This window comes from Oryza glaberrima, chromosome 2 (genome assembly GCF_000147395.1).
Source record: "Oryza glaberrima chromosome 2, OglaRS2, whole genome shotgun sequence".
Classification (NCBI taxonomy): domain Eukaryota; kingdom Viridiplantae; phylum Streptophyta; class Magnoliopsida; order Poales; family Poaceae; genus Oryza; species Oryza glaberrima.
The window spans coordinates 23,318,494-23,344,448 of NC_068327.1; the positions used below are offsets into that span (position 1 = coordinate 23,318,494).

The 25,955-nt window shown below is 42.4% G+C and overlaps 4 protein-coding genes across 5 annotated transcripts; 2 read left to right on the forward strand and 2 right to left on the reverse strand.

Moving 5' to 3' along the window:
• Positions 1–1,433: 1,433 nt before the first annotated feature.
• LOC127762916 (acetylajmalan esterase-like) lies at positions 1,434–2,744 on the reverse strand. The gene has a single exon (XM_052287449.1). The coding sequence runs from the start codon at positions 2,742–2,744 to the stop codon at positions 1,533–1,535; it is 1,212 nt and encodes a 403-aa protein (XP_052143409.1). The 3' UTR covers positions 1,434–1,532.
• Positions 2,745–3,008: 264 nt separating this feature from the next.
• On the reverse strand, positions 3,009–6,578 carry LOC127761243 (outer envelope pore protein 37, chloroplastic-like). Its single transcript, XM_052285509.1, has 6 exons — positions 6,012–6,578; positions 5,667–5,756; positions 5,015–5,185; positions 4,838–4,932; positions 3,901–4,021; positions 3,009–3,342 (listed from the first exon to the last, which is right to left on the reverse strand). Exons 1-6 carry the CDS (start codon positions 6,510–6,512, stop codon positions 3,211–3,213), a joined length of 1,110 nt encoding a protein of 369 aa, XP_052141469.1. The 5' UTR covers positions 6,513–6,578; the 3' UTR covers positions 3,009–3,210.
• A 5,111-nt stretch (positions 6,579–11,689) lies between these two features.
• LOC127764248 (uncharacterized) lies at positions 11,690–13,055 on the forward strand. The gene is made up of 3 exons (XM_052289102.1): positions 11,690–11,899; positions 12,102–12,224; positions 12,534–13,055. Exons 2-3 carry the CDS (start codon positions 12,131–12,133, stop codon positions 12,674–12,676), a joined length of 237 nt encoding a protein of 78 aa, XP_052145062.1. The 5' UTR covers positions 11,690–11,899; positions 12,102–12,130; the 3' UTR covers positions 12,677–13,055.
• Positions 13,056–20,547: 7,492 nt separating this feature from the next.
• Positions 20,548–24,662, forward strand: LOC127764437 (uncharacterized). Of its 2 annotated transcripts, none has more exons than XM_052289318.1 (6): positions 20,548–20,754; positions 22,007–22,038; positions 22,693–22,884; positions 23,704–23,754; positions 24,131–24,201; positions 24,286–24,662. In XM_052289318.1, exons 1-6 carry the CDS (start codon positions 20,702–20,704, stop codon positions 24,292–24,294), a joined length of 408 nt encoding a protein of 135 aa, XP_052145278.1. In that variant the 5' UTR covers positions 20,548–20,701; the 3' UTR covers positions 24,295–24,662. The 2 variants fall into 2 exon arrangements, with proteins under 2 accessions (XP_052145278.1, XP_052145277.1); XM_052289317.1 differs by having other exon boundaries at positions 20,551–20,754; positions 24,291–24,662.
• Positions 24,663–25,955: the final 1,293 nt, after the last annotated feature.

The window sequence follows — 25,955 nt, forward strand, 5'->3', positions numbered from 1 at the left end:
TCCTATCTTATCAACTATGATGAAAAAATTAAGGGGGGGGGGGGGGGGGGGCTTAGGGGGTATCCATGGGTTTTGTGGGTGTAGGGGGGACTTGAGTCCCCCCTACACCCACGTTGGATCCGCCCCTGCCTCTGATGAATACTGTGTTATGGTTGAACAATCAGGAAGGGTTGGGGAATATAGTTCTAGGCAAAATTTGTAGTTGGATCAATCATTTATTCTCAGTTTTGGTTGTATTATACTGATGAGTGTGTAGTCGAGAGGTAGGTCCAAAGATGAGCATCTGCAAAGGAGAAAATTGCATCTCAGTGTCTGTACTGCAAGTTTTTGGTTGGTGCCTATTAGTACCACATTTTTTCCCCTTTGGGAAAATATCACACTGCTCATATCTTCCATCTGAACTATTTATGTTAAGTTCTGCTAATTGTTAATGTTGTTGTTGTGAATAGTATAAATACCATTATAAAGCCTTCTCTCCAGTGAGTTCTGATTCCAACTGATGAAGCAGCCCCCTTCTGTCCTCCACCACTGGTTGGAGTAACAGTGAAGGCATCATCCTACATCTTTTTTTATCATTGGACAATGCTGTTCCCAATTTGATAAATGGTATAGATGGAAGATTTGAGCAATCATATTATTTCTTTAAGGTGAAAAAAATTGTAGTATTATTTGGTACCAAGCGAAAATATGTGGTATAAATACATTTTTTCGTAACTGAATTAGAATCTATTACTGGTCACTGCTTGATCTGACCTACACCATGTTGACTCATTTTTGCATGCGCACGCACATGTGGATGTGGTATCAACTTAATGAAACATCGCTTTTCTTTGTGTAGGTTCAACTGGCCAATGAGAAACAATTGATTGATCACTATGGATCAAAGCATCCCAAGGAAAAACCCCCTAGCCCATCAGAATAATTTGTGTTGGCCCTGATGCAGAAACATAAGTTCTGCTTGCTCTGTCCGCGAGATTGTTCGATCTGCCCCATACTTGGACCTCAACTGAAGTTTTACTCTACAATGTATGCATTTCCTCTTGTTTCTGGCTAGAGCCGTCATAAGCTTGTGCTTTCTATGAGAAGTATATCTTTTGATATCATAATGCCGAATCCCGAATGTATATCCCAACTGCATGTGGTACATTATCGGATAAGAGGATGTTGAATTGTCAATAAAGCTTATGAAAAGTTTGACAAAAAATGAGCATATATCTGGGCCTCGAACAGTCGAACCTATGGTTCTAAGCCTGGTGCTCCTGTGTAATTTCATCACGTAGATCCAAGGAATATAACAGCTGACTAGCATACTCATTTATCCAAGGAATATAACAGCTGAAGTGTTAATTCTTCAGTAGTACATTGTGGCAATAAACTATGATGTTACATTGCATAGGACAATAACAATCCATGCGATTAATATAACCCCAATTCTCATACATTGTGTACAATCCATCGTAATACTACTAAACTCAGAAAAATAAATACTTCCAACTCAAAGAAATGTTCATTCTTCGGTACTACATTGGCCTCTACTGATGCGGGAACTTGACGGGTGCAGGGGACGCGAAGCCCTTGTGGTACAGAAGCTCGGCCATGACGCTGTACGCGCGCTGCGTCAGGTGGACGCCATCCCAGCTGATCCGCTCCTCGGGCCTCGCGCACACCGCCGTCCCGCCCGCGCCGCACATCCGCTCCATCTCGAAGTTGTACTTGCCGCCGCCCGCGCCGCAGCACGCGTTGGTCAGCGCCGCGCCGTCGAACCCCATCTCGCACGCGCGCTCCAGCATCCGCACGTACGCGCCGAAGTAGTCGGCGTACGCGACCGTGGCCTCCGGGTACGACCGCCTCAGCTCCCGGATCCCCTGCTGCAGCAGCACGTTGTGCATCTGCGCGAACAGGTTGAGACCCACGAGGCACCCGTTCCCGTCGTACGCCGCGCGCTCCGTCTCGTCCACCGCCGCCAGGTAGCTCGGCGCGCAACCCAGCGGGAAGTTGCCCGGGATCACCACCCGCGTCGCGCCCATCTCGAGCACCTCCCTCGCCGCGCCCACCACGGACCGCACCACCTCCGGGACGAGCACCACCGACTCCACCACGCCGGTCACCATGCGCCCGACGTCCGCGGCGCTGCGCCCTCCCGGCCGCGGCCGGTTCGCGGCGAAGGCGTAGTTGTAGTCGTTCCCGCCGATCTCGCCCACCATCACCAGCGAGCTCGCCAGCTTGTCGCGCACCTCGGCGGGCGACTTGGTGGTGGCGCTCATGAAGTCCCTGAACCACTGGAGCTGGACGCTCAGGGAGCTGTTGGTGTGCGGCGCGGCGACGCCGATCCTCGCGAGGGCCGCCGCGTCGAGGGCGGTGGCGCCGGTGACGGCGAAGTTGACACCGTGGGTGAAGTCGGCGCCCTTGTCGAGGTACGGGTTGAGCAGCGGCAGCCCGAGGTCCTTGGCGAGGTAGTCGATCATGAGGTACCCGTCGGAGCACCGCCCCGTGGCGCCGCCGATGGCCGCGCCGTAGGGAGGCGCCACGGTGTGCTCCATCATGGCGCCGGCGGCCGCTCCTTCTCGGAGGTAGTTGCCGGTGTCCGAGATGGAGTCCCCGAAGTTGTAGATGGCCGTGATGCCGTCCACCACTCCCGATGGCGACGACGACGCTGCCTTTCCCGGAGCCGGCCTTGCCTGGCAAGTGCCGACGAGGAGCACCACCAAGAACGCGACGAGGAGTGGATGAACCCTACTCGCCATGGCGCTCTAGGTGCAAGTGCGCGCTGTACGTACGTGTTGGCTAGCGATGCGACGCAGCTGTTGGTGTTTGTGGATAGTCCGTGGCATCGCGCGCGTCCCTCTATGGCTCTATTTATGCCTTAGGCTCTCCGATTTCGATGTCGACTCGGAGCATCGGAGCAGGACATCAAGAGAGTATTCGAAAACGGATTCGGAATCGGAGTGAAGATCCGATAGCACTCCGGAAAAGTTAGCCCAGAACTTCGAGTAAAGGGGTGAACAATCTTACATGGAAATCAAATTGCTTATGTGCGGAACGAACGATGGCCGTTATGTACAGCAGGCAGAATTACATGATGAGAATTGGAAAGGCTTCATGGATTTTTTTTTCAAGCCATCCTATGCAGCTTACAACAAAATGTTGGCCAAATCCCGAGTACCCAATACTGGTATCCCCATACAAATGGAGTATATAATGTAGCATATGCTACAGATCCCATCTTTTCTTCACACGGAACAGGAAGGTGGGATTGCGGAAATTGTCCTGAGGAACTTGAAGCATGAGCTGAAGTTTCGTCTTCATTGGTGCGGTCTTTGCCTTGCCGTCTTCTTGACCCACCTAGCATCCAAGAAAACGAAACTCACGAATTGCTCATAAAAGTACAGTACATTTGAGCCATCAGAAGGCAATATTAGCTTCAATGGACAAATCGTCTAATGATGCAAAGTCAGGTTTTGCATGTTTTAGCCATAAAAACCAGCACTTCAACAAAACTGTCGTAGTTTAAGAAATTGTCAAAACAGCTGTCAAAGGATAAATGCCCCCCATGAAAGGCATAAAGATACAGTCTACAGTCAACACAACATTGCTTATATTAATTATTGATCATTAAAAAAACATATATCTGCAACACTAGCGCGCGCACAGCAAGCATAGATGGCTAACAATGGTACAAATGGCCATAAAAAAGAACTTTGGTATATGTGCATTTTCGGGGTTTCAGATTTAATAAATGGAAAGTTTTGTGTGTTTAAACCTTTCGTCTGGACAAGAAAAAACTTCGAAATTTTGATGAGATCACTAAAAGAACCCTATTTTGTATTCTCTAATTCTCTTGCTCCAATAGTAATGTAAGATATGCAGATATAGCAAAACAAGGCGGCTGTAAATACATACCCAAACTGAAGCCCATCCAACTCGCACCTCAGAATCATAACCAGCTTTCACTTTGAAATCTTTACCAACTGTGCGCTTATAAACAGCATTCCAGTCATCAGTGGTAAAGTCATAACGATAGCTGAAAAGGGGAACCCAACATTAAAAAGACACATTGGGAAAGAAGCTAACTACCAGATGTCAAAGATTATGCATGAAGATGCAAAACCCTTTTGCCTCCTTGGGCATAACTGAAAATATCCTGGTCCAAATTTTAAATTGGCCTTATGCAGTCGATACATCCCAGCAACCATATTAAACTGTAATGTTAACACGAATATAAAGGAAATTGAGCAATTGATCAGCCAATGAAAATTTACAATTCTTGATTTACCAATGATGCTAAGCAATCACCATATCCTTCAACACTTTGTGAAGAAAAAAAATGCCAGACAGATAACTTTGCAGTTGAAGTATGTAAAACTCATGAACACCATTATCATTCATGCAGAATATCTTGCTAACACACAGGAACTTGTAGATATGCTCATAAACATGCTTGGTGGTTGCAAAATCTTGACATGACAAGGTTATCCATAAAATTTATCCGAAAGCCATGCTCAAGCAGGACATCACATAACGAAATCATGCTACAACATGTGGTACACAATTGTAACAAGTCAGATTTCTAAACAGTGCAAGTATTTTCAACTTTAATGAGATAAAATATCCGTACAGATGTAGTCATTGAGGTCGAAACACCTCCAGTGTCTGTTATTTTCAGTTCTGAAACTTTATTGATGTTCTCACTAATGAGTGTATAATTGTCAAGAAAAATTTGTGGAAATTTGCAGCCTACAAAGCATGAATATGTGGTGGCTAAAAATATCAAACCAGAGACAATTAGAGACAAATGACTAATAGATCAATAGGCATGGCAACAATCCCAAATGCTGACCTCAACTTATCAGAAGGACCAAACCGCCTTTTGAAGCCTAAGGATACAGCATTGGAAGGCAGGGACACGCTGGGAATTAAAGTTAGTTCATTGTCCTGCCATAGAGAGCGTATGATTGAAGTCAAATTAAACAAATAGTCTGGAAAACAAACCAAAGTGAAAGATTGTAAAAATCACCTTATAACAATATCTCAGATTAATATCGTTTTCACTGTACTGGGCAGTAAGAATGCCATCCAAGAAATCAGATTTTGCAATTCCATAAAGGGATAACATTTTCTCATCCGCTTCGTTTCTCCTCTCTTCAACTGACACTTGACCAATAGGAAAGTGGAGGGTTGCTCTCGGCTGCGTACAACAATCAGGATTTTATTCTACATGTAACAGGGTTTATATGCCTTATGCTAGTAAAAAAAACTAAATTAGCATGAATTCTAGTTGCCAAAGATCATATTCTTCTACAAACCCTCAAAATTGAAACTTCAGGATATATGATCCATTGGATGCAGGAGAAATATACATAGAAGAGCCTAAACAATATGAAACATACAATATGAAATGACTTTTGAAAAGTGGGGCGACTAGTCAGCATTTTTTATAGCATAGAGTTCTGCCTGAGGGATAAAAGTGATCTGTAAGCCCATTCAGAACCAATGGCTAAAGTGCATTATCATCACGATATAAAATTATATATATATATATATATATATATATTTGTAAGGTATAGCACCGACTGCAAAACTGATACGATTATGACCACTGAACCTTGACAGAACTTTTATCAAACAAACAAACCAAAAAGATCAAATCCATGAAACTTGGTACTCACCAGACCATTGTAAGGCACCAAGGATGATAGCTCAAGTTTATAAGACGGATCACCCAGCCTAGTGATCACTGAGACTTCTCCTTGTCGCTCCTGAAAGTCAACAAAAAGTCCCATTAGAAAGAAAGAAGTATTTAGGTTCCAGTACCACAGCTACATGTGAAAAGCTGATCAATTTTACCGAGAAACTGTCTAAATGAAAAATTGAGAACCCCTTTCTCGCGATTAGTAAATTAACAAAATGCACACATACTATATCATAAGCAACGGAACAGCTGAACAACACTTGATGGGTAAATGCGGGTGACTAACGATTCAAGCCAGAAAAAGAAGAAGTGTGCCATTTACCTTGACATCGTGTGAGCCGCGGAGCTGGATGGCGCCGCCGGGGAGGGAGCCCTGCCCGCTGAGCAGCGCGTTGCGGGCCTCGACGTCGTACAGCACGGAGAAATTCTTGGCGATGAGCCCGACCACGGGCGCGACGAATAGCTGCCGCCGCGGGTCGGCCTCCTCCCCCAACCCCTGCCCCGACGGGTCGCTCTGGAACGACAGCCGCAGCTTGGCGAGCCCGCCGGCGACCTTGCACGACACCTTGTGCGCGAACATGGCCTCCTCGCTGTCGTACTCCGTGGTCACCCTCAGCCCCGGCCGCCTCCACCGCGGGGACGGCGACACCACCTCCAGCGGGGGAGGCGGCGGCGGCGGAGGAGGAGGGGGCGGCGGGGGCGGTGGGGGCGGGCAGAGGAAGGTGAAGGGGCAGCGGAGGCTGCGGAGCCATGGCGGGAGGTTGAAGGGGTTAGGGTTTTGGGAATTGGAGGAGGAGGAGGTGGTGGTGGTGGTGGTGGCCATGGGGGTGGCGGCGGAGGAAGCGACGCGGAGGGGCGGAGGGAGTGGTGTGGTGGGAAGAATCGAATGGAGGAAGAGGGAAGTGGGAATTTTTTTGGGGGTGGGGTGCGGGAGGCTCTGGAATCCCTGGCTCGGGGTTTTTTCCGTTTACAACCCTGGACTACTGGGTTATTCTGTTATGTATTTCTGTGTCTGTATGTACAGTGTTCTACTACTGCAGTTGTATTATTACTCGACTGAACAGTAAATGTGACTGTCAGTCTGTTAAGTTCAGTGGGGACCCACTCATTACAACATGCAGGAAAGGCTGATGGCTTTTTTAGCCAATATTTTGAACTTGAAAGTAGAATTTGGGTGGTTCCAACTTCTAACAGTGTGAAGTTTAAACAGTGATCCCTTGTTTGGTCGTATGATTTGTCAACTCTTTGGTTGTGCAAAGACCAACCACGTGGACTCTTGTGTCTAGGCAAAATCACTTGAGGATGTGTTCGGCTGTCCTATTTCAACTACGATACAGCCATGTTGTACAGTAATTTGTGTCATTGCAAGCAGCTGTGTGGGTGCATTGCAGCAGTCGAACACACACCCTGAGATTGTACTCCCATCGTCCTGAGATTGTACTCCCATCGTCCTGTATAAAACTTAGGATACATCATAATATAATAAATCTGAATAGAATGGATCACATCCCGTTCTAAATTTGTATTTTTACTAGTTAGCAACATTGACCTTTTCTCGAAACTTTTTAAATTTTTCTTATGGATAGAAATCAAACTTCTACCTTTTGGATATTTTCTTTTAAAAAAAGCATTTTAATTTGCCATAAAGCATGGAAGTTCAAACAATTAAAAACACGTGTTACTTTTTTTAAAGCTCATCTTTCAATAATTCTAGCTTTGCTTGAAACTTTTTTCATCCAGAACTACAATATCGGTTATTTTTCACCCTCGATTTTTAAAACCAAGGAGAAGCATTGACGGTGATTTTGGTTAAGGTGTAGTATGCATGACTCCACCTATTAGAGTTTAAATCATAGGAAACATAAATGTTACTCTCTCCGTCAGATTCGTAGTGCTAGAAAATATTCCATCCGATTCTAAGTTCTTATATTTTAGAACAGATGAAGTGTGCATATAGGGTTGTGCTTTTGATACTCATTTGTTTCAGGTTATAAGATGTTTTGACTTTGGTCAAAGTCAAACTGCTTCAAATTTAACTAAATTTATAGACAAATATAATAATATTTATATTATCAAATTAGTTTTTATTAAATTAATAATTAAATATATTTTTATAATAAATTTATTTTTGGTCCAAAATATTACTATTTTTTCTATAAACTTGGTCAAATTTAAAACAATTTGACATCTTATAACGTGAAACGGAGGGAGTAGGTTTTTAGTGAGGCTATCTTTTTAGAAAATGGGACAAACGTGGCCTCTACGTCCGATCGGATGTACACAGCCAATTTTAGGCTATGGATGTGTTGTTGATCTTTGTATGTGTTAAAGTGGTGCATTCAAGGATATCTAAGTAAGGTACATGGTGTAGTGGTGCGCGCGCGTATATGCGTCTTCTAAGTAGTTGTAAAAACAAAAACTTTCAAAAACTAAACAAAAAGGATACCTTTGGGACATATATTTTTTACTCCGTTTTGTTCGTAAGTAATCTTGGACAAAAGAACACCTTGAATTGGCCGATGTACGAGCCTGCTCTTGGCCAAAACGTGTAAATTATGAGAGGTTTATGGTATTGACCACACATGTATCAATTTACATTGGAAGCTCCGTTCACATAATCCTTTACAGGGTGAAAATGTATTGTCGATGAAACAAAAAATGAACACAATGTGCCGCGGTGCTCCTTGCTTTGTCTCGATCAGTCTCCGGTGTTGTGAACTTGTGATACCACAGCGTTATTATTGGCCGAGGGAAAGATTTACCATGTACTAAAACATATCCAGGGCATCGAACGTACTCTTGCTCTACAAAAATCTTGTGTGGAAGATCGCCATTTCTACTGATGACCTGGAACTGATCGTCATACCAGGTACTACTAGTACTCATTTTTCCTGCAATCAGACACGCATAAACACGGAATTGCTGACGATCAGCAACATCAACAGCCGCTGTTCCTTGCAAACCTATCGTAATTAAGCACACGGAGATGGCGATTTGCAGCGTCGTCTTCAGAGACACACACTGCAAGTCTGCAATGCAAATTCAGAACTACTCCTAACCAGCAAGACGTAGCTAGTTAACGACAGAGCCACGCAAAGAGAACGCGACCGCCTTTGCTTCTTCATAAGGCGGAGAGGGAAAAAGAAAAACACGAATCTGATAACGAGATCGAGGTCAACGGGAGCAGAGATCGAAGAAGCATACATGACAAAAAGGAACTCCTATTGCAGCCTCACCTCAAATGAACCAGAGAATCGACGAAACCATGCATGCGTCTCACGAACTTGTTTGCTGATGGTCATCTAACCACGCGTGCCCAAGAGCCAATAAGCCGACTGCTGCATCGTCACAATTATTCTCCAATCTCCAGGCATGCACGGGTAGCTAGATGACCAGCAACAAAACAGGTTCATGGATAGCAATAATCTCACCTGCACACCACGACCACCCCTAGTATTCTACTAGTAGCAATTAGCAAGCCCAGAGCATAATCTGGATATATTGTCAATGAGAAGAAACTGGAGCTGGACGCCTGGAAGACTGGAAGATGGGGCGAATGAGATGAAGCTGCTAGTGCTGTATTGAAGCGAAGGATATATTTTGGATCGGGTAGGTGCGTGCACGGAAGGGATGATGGTACGTTGATGCCAGCGAATTAGAGGCATATTCGCGAGGAATAAACCGTCCCCCGCGGAAGCACGACGACATGGAAGCATCAAGTAATTAAGCAGGAGACAGTCAGCAACATGTATGTACGTGCACACTCTGTAGTGACGCTGACGCTGTGCCAATGGCTGACTGTACTGCCTCTGCTAGGTGGAGATGATGAGCGTAGATTTGGATTAACGGTCTTGGTAAATTAGCCGTGACAGGGAGGAGTTGTACCAGCGGACGAACGCGTGGATTTTGCGGTTGTCCAGTCATGAAAAAAAAAGAATACTCCCTCTGTACTCATAAAGGAAGTCGTTTTGGACAGTGACATGGTCTCTAAAACACAACTTTTACTTTTTGTTTCTATAAAAAAATATTTATTGAAAGTATTATATGTATACTTTTATGAAAATATTTTTCAAGACAAATCTATTTATATAATTTTTATATTTTCAAACTTAATAATTTGAGAGTTATTTATGATTTATATTTCTAAGGTCTGACTTAAACATTGTTCTAAACAATTTTCTTTACGAGTACGGAGGGGTATTATATATATCCAGATATACTCCTTTAAAAAAAAATCCAGATATGAGCGATGATGGGGCAGCAGAGGAAGGGGACTGTTCGGAACGGATGAAACGCTCGCAAAGTTGTGGATAATTTGTAGGCAAAATTATTCCCCTCTCGGACTGTTCTACCATGTGTACAACCATCCTCGGGGCAGCATCGTGGACTTGTGGTGAGAGAGGCCTGCGGCGCTGTCGACGAGGGCCACGTACGACTCCACGTGACCGGCCCACGGGGGAAGTCGTAGGTCTACCGACGCAATGGGCTGCTACCCCGTGAGATACAGGCGAGAGGCCGAGAGCCAGCCCAACCTGCATGGCCCGCGCGAGTCCCTGACGTCCCCCGCGGCGCGCGGCGCTGGTGTGAGTGTGTGACGCCGTGACGGTGTACGCCGCCGCAACGGATTCCACCCGGCGCAGCGCGCTGCGCAACCAGACCACGCGCGGGCGCCGCACGCCAGAGGCCCAGAGTCCAGACGCCCGCCTGTGCCGATGGGTGGAGTGGAACAGAAGAACCAAAGCTCCGGGAAGTATTTTCTACACGGGTCAGTACCTAGATGGTCCTGTTTGGTACAGCTCCAGCTCTAGCTCCATCTCTCCTGGAGCTGAAGCTCAACTAAACAGTTTCAGCTCTATCTAATATGGAAGCGGAGCTGGGTAGAGCTCTCTCACAAAATGAACTAGAGAGGTGGAGCTGGGTTTAGGCAGCTCCATAACTCTACTCGCTCCATAACTCTATTCCAGACTCAACTGCTGTAGCTAAATTTAAAAATTGGAGCTCTACCAAACAGGCTCTGCATGCAATTTATAAATAAACAGTTATATAAAAATTTATAAATTTTGATAAGATAGCTTATGATAATATAAGACACTATACAAACATAAAAGTCTAAATTCGATCTACACATGAAGAAACAAAATAACAGAATTTTTTTTGTCGTACAAGTATTATTCATTACCGATGTTACCAATTATTTTTTATATTTTTATAACTATTCAAGTCACGAGCAAATAACGGGTGTCATGATAGCTGCTGCAGAGAACCCTGTCAACCGAGCTCTGCTCGTCAGCCCGTCCGTCGTGCTGCTGCTTTTGTCTGCTCCCTCCATTCAAAAAAACTCAATCTAAGAGTAAATGTGATTTGTCCAGATTCGTTACTTTTAGAAGTGAATGTGATTTGTCTAGATTCGTTATTTTAGGAGTGGATGTGATTTGTCCAGATTCATTATTTTAGGAGGGTCTATACTGTGGTTGAGTTTTTTTTTAAGATGGAGGGAGTACTTGGCAAGGCTAGCAAAGTGATTCGCTATATGTAGTTATGAGCTGATCATTAATTGATTACATGCTGCTTGCATTAAAAAGGGCGATATGTGAGCATTTCTTTTCCTTCAATCTACGTCAAGGTCACTGCTCGTGCTCGGCATACGCCTCGGAGGGTGGATCGTGGTTAAAGCAGGAATTTAGTATACTACCATCACAAAGTCTAAGCACATGATTTTCTCCAAGACAAGATTTGCTATGGGGATAAGAATACGAGAGCAATACGCAAAATGACAATATATAACGCAGTAGGAGTTCGTTAACGTCAATAGGCGGTGCTGAATATTTTTTAATGTCCAGTGACCAGAATACAGCGGCGCCCCCTGTTTTGCCCTGGTTTGCCATGGCTGCTAGGCTGTCACTGCTCAAAAGCAGAGCGGCGACGACGACCAACAATTTGTGAAGCATTCCAAGCTATAAGTTTCTCTATCATTTAACCACATACTGTTTCATTAGTCTATGGCACTGGCTACCTGCCTCACAAGTCACAAATTTCAATTTTCAAAGGACTATGATACAGGCAAGTTGGCTTTGCTAGCTAGGCAGTATTAAGATGCCAAACCGCCACATATCTAGCTCCTTACATACACGCAATTAAGGTCAAACATTTTGCTCTCTACTGCTTCCATAGTTCCAAAGACATCTCAGGAACGAACACTGTTTGCTCAAGGTGACTGTTCACTTCCTATGCTTGCCGTTCCAGTTCTTGTACATACAATGCTTTAGATTTCTCCTAGTTCACGCATACTCTTTTTTCTGCAATATGTACCAGTGATTTATCAGTTTCTTTTTTTCTGTCGCAAAACTGAACTGGAGCAGGAAAAACAAAAACGAATCTTTAACATTCGATCACTATTTTATTTCTTTTGCAGGGCTAGGTAGCTGCTGGTGATCACACAGCATGGCGACCAAGTACATCATCGGATCAGTGGCTGCATCCTTCGCATTCGCCTATGTCTGCGAGATCTACATCGCGGAAGGAAAGCTTCTTGGAGGTGAGCTAGCTTAATTATCTTCTCTGACCACCGAGATCTCCTTAGCTAAGCTGCCTAGCTAGCTTAAGTAGCTTGCAGCTTATGTGCTCTTTCTCTTGTGTTGGCGTTTATTAGTTTGTATTTACTTCAGTTTATTTGTGTTTTATGACTTGTTGAGGCGTACTCGTGATTGAGTGAATTGGTGTAATAATTGATTGTAGCTCGTTAAGCAAAGGCCGATATTCTATTCCATTATCTAAACAAAGTAGCTTGCAGTTCATCAGCATCTAACCACTGCTTGCTTGCACATGTGTTTCTTGGCAAAACTAGGCACGACGACTCGGACCATGGCGACTGACGAATGGGGGAAGGAGACGGACAAGAAGTTCCAGGCGTGGCCGCGGACGGCCGGGCCGCCGGTGGTGATGAACCCCGTCAGGCGCCAGAACTTCATCGTCAAGTCGTCTGAATAAATCTTCTCCTCATCAGCCCTCGCTAGCATTCTCTCGGGGAAGAAAGAAAGCCAATATTGTTGCGCGCGTGTGCTGATTAAGCCCGTGCACAATTCACCTTCTGTTTCAGACTTTCAGTTAAAGCAAACTAGCATGTATTTTTCCTGTTTTTTTTTGTGTTAATTTCCGGTGAGAAATCAGCTCGAACCGCACGGTTAAATGCTATAGCATCGCGACGATCCTCGCAGTTTGTTTCTGATAATATGATACTCCGTAGAATAGTAACCTCGAACAATTTGTAGTATTTATGTTCGAACAGATTTATAATTTGTTTTGTTTGAAGTTGCAAACAGGATATTCAGAGAGACGCATCAAAATTCCATAAATTAAATTCAGTATGCCCGGCACACTTTTGTCGTTCCTTGGTGCAATTTGAAAACAAGGGGTTTGGAGCATCGGTTGCTATAGGCCTATAGCATTGCCGGTGAAAATAAGATGACTAATTACTCAATGATTTGTACTCAAATGATCGACCAGGAATTGAAGGTAGCAATGTAGCATGCATATTGCAAAATCTGTAGTACATTATATTGAATTATTTCTTACAAGAATACATATAGCCAGAAGGGCTGCCTATTTCCAGTTAGTAAAGGAAGCAGATCCTTTACTAACACGTAGATTCATCTACGTTAGAGGGGCGTACTTCGCTTCATCCGCGTCTATTCCGAATCCGACGGCGACGGCGCGATTTCCTTTCTGTTGGTACGTCCAGCTGCTCGGTTCTCTATTGTTCGGCCCAATAGCGTTGCCCAGCTGCTCCCTTCGGCCCATTTGCAGACCATGCGGAGGGAGGTAAAAAGGCGCGTCAGTGGAAGGGATTGGCGGCAAAGCGAGCGAGAAGGAACACGCTCACGTGTTTTGGCGCGAGTGGCCGACGAGCAGCGATCGCCATACTCGGATGGAACGGTTTTGTTAAGTTTTGGCGTGAGTGGAGGAGGTGATCGCCGGACAGGAGCTTTCTGTACTTCAATCTTGTAAGTCTAAACCCTCTCTTATGCCCTCTAGGCCTCTACTTCTCATGAATGGCTCACTGAATCAAACTTCCACCATTAGGTTGCTTTGAAATCGATCAAGTTTCCCTTTTTCTCATGGAAGAAGCAGCTAGTTGAAAATCTTGCCGAGGCCTGCCATCAAACAATGTCAAACAGTCATGCGATGGAAGCACATAGGTGTGTAATACAATTATACAAGGCCATGGACAACATATAATGTGTGCTAATATGTAATCAATGTTTACAGCATGGTTTTGGCGATTTTTGGTCAGCATATCTATGCACTAGTTTCATACTCATTAGTTTTTTTTTAATACAGAGATAACTTGATGCCTGGTTTGGTACCTCGGGTTGGCATGGAATTTACAAATTCAGATGAGGCTTGGGCATTTTGGCTTAGCTACAGTGGGCAGAAAGGTTTTGAGGTTAGAAAAAGGTATACAAACAGAAGCAAGTCGGATGGCAGTGTTACATCATGTAGATTTGTTTGTGCAAACGAAGGTCATCGATTGCAAGACAAAAGGGATCATTTAACCAAGTGTCCTCGAGCTGAAACTAGATCCGATTGTCAAGTCCACATGAATCTCAAAATGAATAGAAAGAAGGGAAATTATATAGTGTCTGATATGATATTGGAACACAACCATGCACTACACTTGCCGGAAACCTTACATTTAATGGTGTCACAAAGAAAAAATTCAGATTTGCAAGCTTTTCAAATTGAAACAGCAGATGATGCAGGAATAAGACCGAAAGCGGCACATGAGTTGGCTAGTCGCCAAGTTGGTGGATCACTCAACCTTAGCTACACCCTCCGAGATCACAGGAACTATCTACGGACCAAGCGACAATGGGAGATGGCATATGGCCAAGCATGTAGAATGCTTAAGTATTTTCAAGACAAAATTGCCGATAACCCATCATTCCAATATGCATTGCAAATGGATTGTGAAGAACAAATAGCGAACATATTTTGGGCTGACGCTAAAATGATCGCAGACTATGCACGTTTTGGTGATGTTGTTAGTTTTGATACTACTTTTGGAACAAACAATGAGAGTAGGCCTTTTGGTGTCTTTGTGGGGTTCAATCACTTTAGAGAAACTGTAATTTTTGGTGCTGCTCTCATGTATGATGAAACTTTTGAGTCCTTCAAATGGTTGTTTGAGACCTTTCTAAAAGCTCATAATGGACAACAGCCTAAAACAATCTATACCGACCAAGATTTGGCAATGGGAAAGGCAGTTGCAGAAGTGTTTTCAGAAGCGTGGCATGGATGATGCACCTTCCACATTATGCAAAATGCAATCAAACATTTAGGTGGAGTGAAGAATGAGGAGAGAAATGAAGACACAAGTGTTCTGTCAGATTTTAGTGCATGCATGTATGAGTACGAAGACATGGCAGCATTTGAACAAAAATTTGACATCATGAGGGCAAAAGTGAGCAAGCAAACCTGGTTGGATAGTATATACAAGTTGAAAGAAAAATGGTCCGAATGCTATATGAAAGATGTCTTCACATTAGGAATGAGAAGTACACAATTGAGTGAAAGTCTAAATAATGACTTGAAAGACCATTTTAAATCTAATTTTGATATCATTCGGTTCTTTAAGCATTTTGAAAGGGTGGTGCAAGGAAAAAGAAATACTGAACTAAATTCAAAATTTGAATCAAGGAAAAAGTTGCATAAAATCTATATGTGGAGGCCACCACCTATGTTGGTGCAAGCTAGCAAGTTGTATACACCTATTATATTTGAAGCTTTTCAAGGTGAATATGAAAAATCCTTGGCAGCTTGCAGCAAGGAATTGGATGGTAACAATGAATATCTATAGGAGATTTCACCTATGAGGAGGAGTACAAAGTTATCGGAGATGCTTTGAAGCAAACAGTTCAATGCAGCTGCAGACGATTCGATAGAATTGGGATATTGTGTGCCCATTCTCTGAAAGTTCTTGATTTGATGAATATCAAGTCATTACCACCACACTACGTGCTGAAGCGATGGACACGAGAAGCAAGGAGTGGAACTATACAAGACAATTTGGGGAGAAATATAATCGAAAATCCAAACATGGATGCTATGCTTCGCTATAGGTTTATGTCCCACAAATTTCTCAATTTAGCAAATCGAGCAGCCAACTTCCAGAGTGCACCATGTTAGTAGACAATGCACTTGACATCCTTGGTAAGCAAATTGAAGACACAATCAGTGCATGTACAAGCATTTCTGAGGATCCATGTACAGTTCAGACAGATGTTAGTCCACCAAATGACTTGTTGAGTAATGCACGTCTAAAGAAAAAGGAGGTCAAAACAAGAAGTTCAAAACGAACAAGAGGTTGGCTCGATAAAGACCAGAAGACTAGGAAAAAGAGAGGAAAAAAATGAAAAAACAAAACAAAAAAATCAATGGTATGTTGCTGAAGAACAATTATGTTTCCAGTGTTATCATTCTGTCCATTATTTCTCTAAACCCTCGAATTTGCTTTGTTTGCAAGATACAAGAGGTTAGGGAAGAGGTAGGTGATGCAGAAGAACAACTTGCAGATGATAGTGCTCCTATGGATAAATGGAAGGAGCCTGAAGATTATGAGGCCATTGATAGCTTCACTCACTGTTGACAGTAAGTTAGTTTACAAATCTAGAGGAGATAATGTTTAGAAAAATCTTAATTATTTTTGTCTATTTTACAGGGACCAATCACAAGTGATGGTTTTACTGAAGAGCTTGTGTCCTGGTGAAGTACTTATGTTTTTTAGTCATTTTGCAAGCAAGAAAACAAGTCTATCCTGGACAAGTTAGTTTGTATGCATGTTCAGTTGTGCTCTTCTTTTTTTGGCATTTTGCAAGCAAGCAAAAAAGTCTGTCCTGGAGAAGTTAGTTTATAAGCATGTTCAGATCTGCTCACAAATTGACAGCACAACAGTCAGGTTTAGCCTTCTTTTGCCATTTTGCAAGCAAACATTCTGGAACCAAATCTGTATCTGTATAAAAACTCAGCCATCACATATGTTCAATGCAGCAACAGCAACACAAGTGACATTCTTGATTCTTCTGCTATACTGAATCAATCTCTTTTGCCATACCAAATTGACAAACGCATCCAATATCAATTCATATAATTTCTCAATCAGTTTTGAGCCACATTGTGAATTCAAATCAATTTACAACATCAATTCATATCATTTCTCAATCTCACTCTTGGCTTCTCAAGCTGCTACAGCGGCTTGTGTTGCCATCGCACTCCTACAGATGCCCATGGTGGTGGTGGCCGCCCTTCCTCCTGCGGTGGTGTGGGCTTGGCAGCAGCAACCCTCCCTCCCACGGTGGCGCGGCAGTGGCCCATGGTGGTGGCCTCGAACCAAGAGGCGTTGAGGCCGACGTCGTCGATGGAGACGGCAGACCTCGACATCCATGGAGGGGCAACAGAGTTCCCGCACGGGGAGGACGCAGGGCTGAGGGTAGGCGAGAGCGGTTGAGGGTACCTACTCCACTCGCGCCAGCGCCGGTGGATAGGAGGCGACGAGCGGCGGCGAGAGGTGGTCGGCACAGGAGGCGGTCGCTGGCGTGAAGGACCGAGATTGGGGATTTTCCCTGCTCTGCTTTTCGTTGCTCTGTTTTTCCCCTTCGGCCTCCGCAACTGACAACTGGGCCGAACGCTGGACAACTACCAGGCCGAAGGACGACGAAAAAGGAAATCGCGCCGTCGCTGTCGGATTCGGAATGGACGCAGATGAAGCGAAGTACGTCCCTCTAATGTAGATGAATCTACGTTAGAGGATCTGCTTCCGTTAGTAAAGTAGGGGAGTGTTAACCTATATTGAATCTGGAAATAGGCAGAAAACCTCATGTGCTTAAACAAATATAGGTCTCATTTGGAATGTAACTTACCTACGTTTTCTTAACACCATGAATGTGTTTTTATTGGAAAAGTTATAGTTGAGGGAACTTAGTTAGAAGTAAGCATCGGAGCATGTATTTTTAGAGATTTGCTCTGGTCCAACAAAAAGTATCTCGAGGTACCAGTATCTTACGGTACTAAATAGTTTTCGATCGTTCAATCTAACAATGTTCATCCTGTCTAGCTAGATCCAACGATCGGAAACAATTTAGTACCGTGAGATACTGGTACCTCGAGGTACTTTTTGTTGGACCGGAGCAAATCTCGTATTTTTATGGTAGAAGCTTTCAGAAGGTGTTCTTGCATAAATGAAAAAAAGAAAAGGAAAGAAAAAACATTGAACTAATTGTAAGTGTAGAAGTTGTGTTGCATTACCTATTTACCTTTACTATGTTGAAAGTGTAACAAAATATGTACATTCTAATATATGAATGTGCGAAACATGACTATCAATGAATTCTCAAGTGTTGAAATCCAGGAGATTTGTATGGTAGATCTATTGGATCCACCAATCAGATATACTCCATCTAACACCCATAAATACAATTGAAAATACACGTCAACATTAATGCATGAAAAATCATAAATGCAACGAGTGTCTAAGATCCTACTGTGCCTCTCTCTATATAAACTCTTGCAAAGGTCTAACATATACAGTAGAGTCCAGATCGAAGTAATATTCTTCTAACATGTCCAATTGTCCACCATGAATAGAAGGCAGTGACGTAGCTAGGATTTAAAGTAAAAGTGGTCCATCTATATGTAATATGTCAATTAAAAGGGTGGTCCACTATACAATTATTACTATATTAACTAGCACATATACTATAATTTCAAATTTTTAGGTGGTCCGTGGACCATGGTGCCACCTAGCTAGCTATGACCCTGATAGAAGGATGGGTTTCTCATAGGCTGTTGTTTTCATGTCTTCCACCTTGCCATCTGCTCTCTAAGATGTTAACTTTTACTAAACTGCAATTTTAACTTTTTGTTTATGAACCCTTTGTTTGATATGTGTTCAATAATCTATTTCAGTTTTGGATCATTTTGCGAATTTGATGAAATTACATGCTACAAAGTTGAGTTCTACTAAGGGAATATGTATAAGCTTACATGCATATTCTGTGGTTCCCCTCGCTCTTCGTACTACTACAGGACTAAACCAAATGGTTCATCACAATGTTGTGAACGATACTTTTTCGGTGATATCAAAATGACATTAGAAGCGATCAATTGGTGGCCTTCTTGCTTGGTCAATATTGAAAAAAAATTATGATGTTCAGGATTGAATGTAATAGTCTAATACTATTAGATGCCATGAATGTGTACAACAATATATTAATCAATAAATTCTCAAATCTTGCAATCTACAATAAATGCAAATAGGGATATGTACAATAAATCTAACCATCTAGGAATCCTCCAAAACCATATACTTTGTGCTATCTAACACCATTAATGCAACTGCAATATATATCAACATCAATGCAGGGAAAAACATAAATACATTGAATGCCTAAGGTCTATTGTGCCTTTATATAAACTCTTGCAAAGTTCTAACATATAAAGCAGATTGTGTTATAGATCATCTAATATGGCCATGAGAAGGATGGGGAACCCATTGACTGCTGTTTTCTTGGCTGTTATGGTCATGTCTTCCACCCTATGCAGGTACTAGGGATATATGCTCTCTAAGACTTTTAACTTTCATGTCACTACACTAACTTTCATTGTATTAATATTTGTTTCCGTATGTGTTAAATAATCAAAATTTGGCTTTGGATCATTTCATCGTGAAACATGAAGCCGATGAAGGGACGTGCTACGACGTCATGTTCTGCCGGGGTGACGTGTGCAAGCTTAGATGCAGATACCTTGGTTACCCTGACAATGCTCCGTGCTATTGCAAGAGTAAACCAGATGGTTCGGCACAGTGCTGCTGCCAACGATCATCACTATGATATTGGAATGGAACCAGTGATTAATGGTGGCTTTCTTGTTTGATCAATGCTATATATGATTCATGATTAATGTAGTAGCCATTGATCCCTACTTGCTCTTGCATATGTAAATTGGCGATCAAACAAGTATTTTCAGGTCTCATGCATACTCAATAAACTCATGATTTCTCTCTTTGTTGTTTGTTACTACTTCACTGAAATTTCTAAACACCTTTTTTTTTCCTTTGGGAGAATTTGTGATTGATTACTACTAGTTTCTCGCTTCGTGCCCCTTCAAAATTACACCTCGAGGATCCGTAGAACATAGGAATAGATCGAGTAATCTGTAGAAGTAGAACATGAGCTTATCTGTAATTGTCCATACGTGATATGTATATTTCGATTTCAGTGTTGATTCGTCGATATTGAAATTGGTTTTGCAGACTTGTGTAGATTGATGAATATTTTATTTAAAAAAAACAAGATGGATGTATTTGGTGAAGATGATTTATCATTTGAATGAGGTTTGTAACTCTGCCATGTTTGAGAAGCTTAAGATTAAGATCCTGAGAAACCAGTTTGTAAGAATCTAGTTCATTTTTTTAATTCTACAAAATCTGGGCGATAATCTAAAATATTTGAAATTAAGCCTATATGTACCAAAACCAAGATGAATTTGGGCACATCGATACGATGGACCTGTTTACATTTGGATTGGGGATGAGATGAGCAAATCCGGCCTGGCCCATATTCTCTTGTGGGCTCGTGCAATGTTGGGCCCTTACGGCCTGCCTTTACGGGAAAAAAACCTATCCTTCCTCTACAACATCTAGTAACTTCCACTGACATGTGGGGTCCACTCGACGGCGTGTTCCCTCGAGCCCACCTGTCAGGGACGGTAGTTTCCACACCGAGAGACATTACCGCGTTCAGTGCGCAAAGCACTGCCACTTTACACACTGACAAGATGGGCCCACGTAGCAGCCACACCCACCCATTTCCTCCTCCCTTCTTCCTCCTTCCTCTCTCTCCTTCTCTCTCTTCTCTTCTCTGCATCTCTCTCGTCGGGAGGAGAAAGGAAGGAAGAGGGGGTAGGAGGAGGAGGAGGAGGCCCCCATCCTTCCTCCCTCCCCCGCGCTGAGCTGCGATGGCGGACGGCAACCCGGACGGCATCAAGAGATACACCCCTCCCGTGCACAGGTCCGCCTCGTTTTGTTCCTTCTTCAATCCTGAGCGTTTACGTGAGCTGGGGGGTCTCGTAGGTGATGAGAGGTGTGGCGTTTCTTGGTTGGAATCTGGGGAGGCCGTAGTGAAGAATCGCATTGGGAGAGCGAGTTAGGAGGAGGGGCGGGTTGCTTTGCTTGAATCTTTTGTGGGTGAGCTGATTTGGTTGGGGGGCGTTTCTTGCTGATTTGGGAGGCTTTTGTCGAGGAGCTTGTTCGATTGGATATTTGGATTTGGGTCTTTTCTGAGCGTTTTTTTTACTGGGTATCATGCTTCGAGGCTTGGGGGCATTTCTATGCTGATGTGGTCGGGATCATTGGAAGCTTGGTGTGTTGCCGTTTTGCTTAGATTTGGGCGGTATATTAGATTTTTTGAGCTGCTTTGATGGGCTTGATCTGTGGTGCCACGTACAAATCTGTGTCCAGTGTAATTCGAATATCGTTTTCTTTTATTTGGTGTTCTATTGGACGTTGGCTTTTTGTGAGAACGTGTGGGTTTTAGTACATATATGATATATCTTTTTGTCGCTTGCAAGCTGCCGTTTTTAAGTTTTGTGGTGGTTTATTGGCTCGCTGGTCTCTCTTTTTAGCCTTTTTGAGAATGAACAACCTTAGCAACTAACTTTTATCCTTAAAAGCATATTTATTTTAGAAAAATCTTTGTTCAAGCTACATGGCTAATGGCTTATTTCAGGGCATGTTTAATGCTGACCTAACTACCTGTTTTAGCAAGTGAAGGATGACCCATGTTTCGAATTTGGGTTAGCGGATTAAGCTAACCTTGCCTAGCAAAACTCTGCCAGTCGGTCAGCTTGTATAAGTTTAACGCATGACTTCAACACAGGGCATATAATGACTAGCATAAAGACTATCATACTTTAGTTACTGTACTGCCAGATATTGAAAATTGCCCTTTGATAGGTGATCGCGTAATCACAATTTCACAATTATAAGTGGAGTTCACAATGAAGAAGTAGATTTGCTTAAGACATATTGTTCAATCAGTCTATCACCTTGTTGATTTGATTAGTTGATAACTTGATATGGCTTCTTTGTTCCATCTTTGTATTTATGAGCTAAATATTTATTTTGTTTGAAACCATCAGTTATTTCTTGAAATATTCTGTTGTCTGCAGTCTAATGTTAGTTATTATTTAGTTTTAATAATCTTGCTACATATCATGCATAGATATGCTTTCTGATGGCTATCTTTACTGAATATGCTTCAGGAACCGTGCTAACAATCGACGCAAGTCTGGAGGTAAATCACATTTACCAATTGAATCAGTTGGATTTCATGATGTTTTGGGGATTTATTATATTTTCCTTTATTACTTTTTTGGCTTGACTGCTATATAAGGTCTCCAAATTAGTTGATAAGGTCTTATCCAGTTGTTGGTTGTTATGGTATCAAACTTAATTCATTATTCCTCTAGTAGATTTCTATGCAGTGAAACTGCCATGTTTCTTTTCCACAAATGGGCTGAAAAATATGTGCCTTACACCGACCATGTTGATAACTACTCTATATCTATAAGGAAATCCTTGCAAGCAAACATCCTTGTATGAGCCCCTCTACTCCATTGTATTAATGATGCCAATACTCTGTACAACATGCAACTTCATGCATCTAATGCAAGCTACCTGCAATCATAATCCCCACAATCAGTCATTTACAAGTCAAATGTGTTTTTTACTCAGAGTTTACTTATTATGTCCAATAGCTGTCCAGAATCTTCTAACCTTGACATGTCTTTATTTGATTATTCATATTTCCAATAATTTTTTTATGGGCTATCTTTTCCTTATCCATGTGTTTTTTTAATGATTTATCTGTATGTTTAAGCATAACAATTTAATTTATGAGGTGATTTTTTTTTGGCTGACACTGTAACACTTTTGTTATACCAAACAGATAGGGCTGAGAAGGCTAGTTATTTGTACAATAATGATGGAGAGAAGAGCCATGCTCCTTCATTAAAGAACCTTCCACCAATTATCCCTCATGAGACTTTTTTCAGCAATCCTCAGAATGATTACAGTCAAACAAGATTAATACCCTTGGAGGGATGTTGTGCCAGTGAGGCTGCCCAGCTTCTCAATGACCGTATGTTTCTCAGAGAGACCAAGCTGCCCTTTTAACTGCTTGTAGAATTTCTATGATATAAGTTCTTATCTTTTTGACTTTCTGGGAATTGTTGCATGTTATTGTGGTAGTGATACATTATGTCTACAGTAATAACATACTACTCCCTTTGTCCCAAAATATAAGCATTTTTAGCATAGTGCTAAGTCAACCATTTTTAACTTTAACTATTAATAGCAAAAAAATAAAAAAAAATCAATAATGTGAAATTGATGTTACTAGATTTATCATTAATCAAACTATTATTATATGCAACTCTTTTTATTTAAAACATTTTATTTTTATAGATATTGTTGGTCAAAGTAGCATCTCGAAGACTATGTCGTGGTCCAAAAATGCTTATATTTTGGGACGGAGGGAATAAGTAGTAAAAGCACATGCAGTATATTACAGAACCGCCCATTGTTTTAATAAGTTTACACAGGCTGATAATCCAATATTCAGATACTATAAGTTGTAAAGAAAAATACGTGGAGCACCTGTTGTGATTTATTTTGGGGTTCTCTGCATGTTAGTAACATGGAAGAATATTCAAACTGTGTACCTACTGCTTATCCTATCTTTTTTGTTCATTAATCATACCATCAACTGTTCTCTTTATGTGCAATTGTGCATATGCCACCGGTAATTTACCGGAAGTTAGGCAACTTTTAATCAAGGATGGTCTAGGCATATATAACAAAGATGTATTCCTACAGTTGCTGTACTAATTTTGAACCAACTTTATTTACAACCATTCTTCTTATGTGATAATAAACCTTTGCTGCTTTTCCCCTGTAGGTTGGGCTGCAGCAATGAACTTGTACAATGATCAGTCATATGATTCCCCTGGTGAGTCCTTAAGCAAATTCAGGCCGCATGATGGGAGATTTACTATGTCATGAATCATGGTAGAGGAATCTTTAGATCTTTTAGGATCAATTTCGACAAGACCTGGCATACTATCCTAGACCTATGTTTAATTTAGATTACCATTTCATAAGTTATGATAGAAATATGGAGGTGAATATAAAGTGTTGGCAACAGTAGTGACGCCGCACAATTATGGTGATAGCAATTATAGTATTGTATAGCAATTCGTGATGTTAATATGTTATTATGAACACCATCAAGTACCCTGTGCACTCAAGTGAATTTTCATGTCAGTTGTACCAACGGGAAGCACTAAACCAAAGTAACCTATTAAATGCTGTTGATGTTTTGCCAGATAAGCCGGTGATGTACTCTGGATCTAGTGGATCATCATGGGGTCATGGTCACATGAAACTTCCTCATCAGGTATATTGAACCTGCGATTTTGTCGTACTGTTCTCCTACGTCTTAGTTTCTGTACTCTGATTCCTTTTCTGTGGTCATTGGTAGTACAGATGAACTTCTTTGAGGAGTTGCGCCGTGCCCTAGATGAGCAACCAGTCACAGGACCGTCTGTCAACACCTGGAACTAATCAAGCTCAAGCTGCATTGGAGTGCTAAGATTTACAAAAAAGCAATCTATTGCCAGTTCGCTGTGTGTTGTATCTTGTACTGAAACTGTATGCATGATGTGACTATAAATGCTTTACTCTAACTTGCAACTCCTTTGGTTTATCTCAAACAGAAACGGCAATCCCGCCCATTTGTAACCTTATGGATGGAAAGCCAGCCTGCTGTATCATGTGGAGTACTTTAGCATGCAGAAGTGCAGAACCAATGCTATATATATATATCCCTCTTAAGGGTGAACTTTTGCAGTTTTGTCAGATTTGTTGCTGCGAAAGCATTTTTTTGAGTAACCTTATTCATACCTATTTATTTAAGTGAAGAATGCAATTTGATGTAACAGGGCAAAAGGCTCGAATATTGGCTTAAAGTGAACAGATGTATGATAAATACACAACACATCTATTCACCACTGAATTTTGTGGAGCAGCATCTCCAAACAGTCATTGCAGAGAACAGTAAATAAGTAGCACAGCAAAATGGATCAGCTATTAGTGAAGATGAAAAATGTCGGTTTTAGGCAAATTAACATCCACCTGTTGTCCGCTTGAATGATGTTTAAAGTAAACAGAGAGGCCATGCATCTCAATCTACAAGGAACGAGATTTTCGTCGATAATACAGGTTTGTGACTTTGTATAACTACACGACTTGAGCCTGCATGGATTTGATAACGCTTGACAACGGGTGCCGGTGGGCCGAGGGGAATTAGTTCCCTTCCATCAATTCGTGGCCTGGTCTGAAATTCATCTCTAAACCAAAACATAATTCTATAGCATTGAAAATTTATGACTTGGGTTTTATATTGAAAGTTCTCGGTTCACTTTAATAGCATTGAAATTTACATTCGTTTTAATTTTTAGCACTCTGTCAGGAATTCAGTCAAGTTTCATACTTATTTTATTTTATTTTTGTCAAAGAACATATGCAAAATACCGATAATGCCCTTCTATTCTTTCATCTTCCTCCAGCCTTTCCGTTCTCCCATCTTGCGCTCTAGATCAAGCGATGACCGCGAGTGCTCATCCTAGACTTCAGCCGCCGTCCTAGAGCTCATCCGCCCCAGCAGCCCTCAATCTTGCCCATGCCAACACCCTCGAGGCCGACACTCGCCTGCGGCCGCCGCCCTCGAGAATGCCCAGGCCGGCGCTTTCGAGCAGCGGAGCTCGATCGCCATAGGCTGCCATGGCGATGCTCGTGTCTGGGCTTGCCATGCTCATGCTAACACGTCACCATGGCCACCGGCAATTAAGTTCTTGTTCCTGCACACACACTGATGTTGAGGCGGCGCAGATTGATCGAGCACGATGGGTTGATGGCAGTGACACCAACAGGGGCGCCAAGAAGAACCTGGTGAGCAGTTGAGACGATGCAGGTTGCATTCGCATCATCGCCCCTGGCGTTAGTGGTCAGCCGCTTGCCTCTACTAGTGAGCACTGAACAGCATCGGCCTGGCCGATTTCAGCGTGGGCGGACGCATACCTTGTTAGAAGTACATATATACGTTAGTTAGAGATAAGAGTCAAATACAAAGATAAAGATATGATACAATTC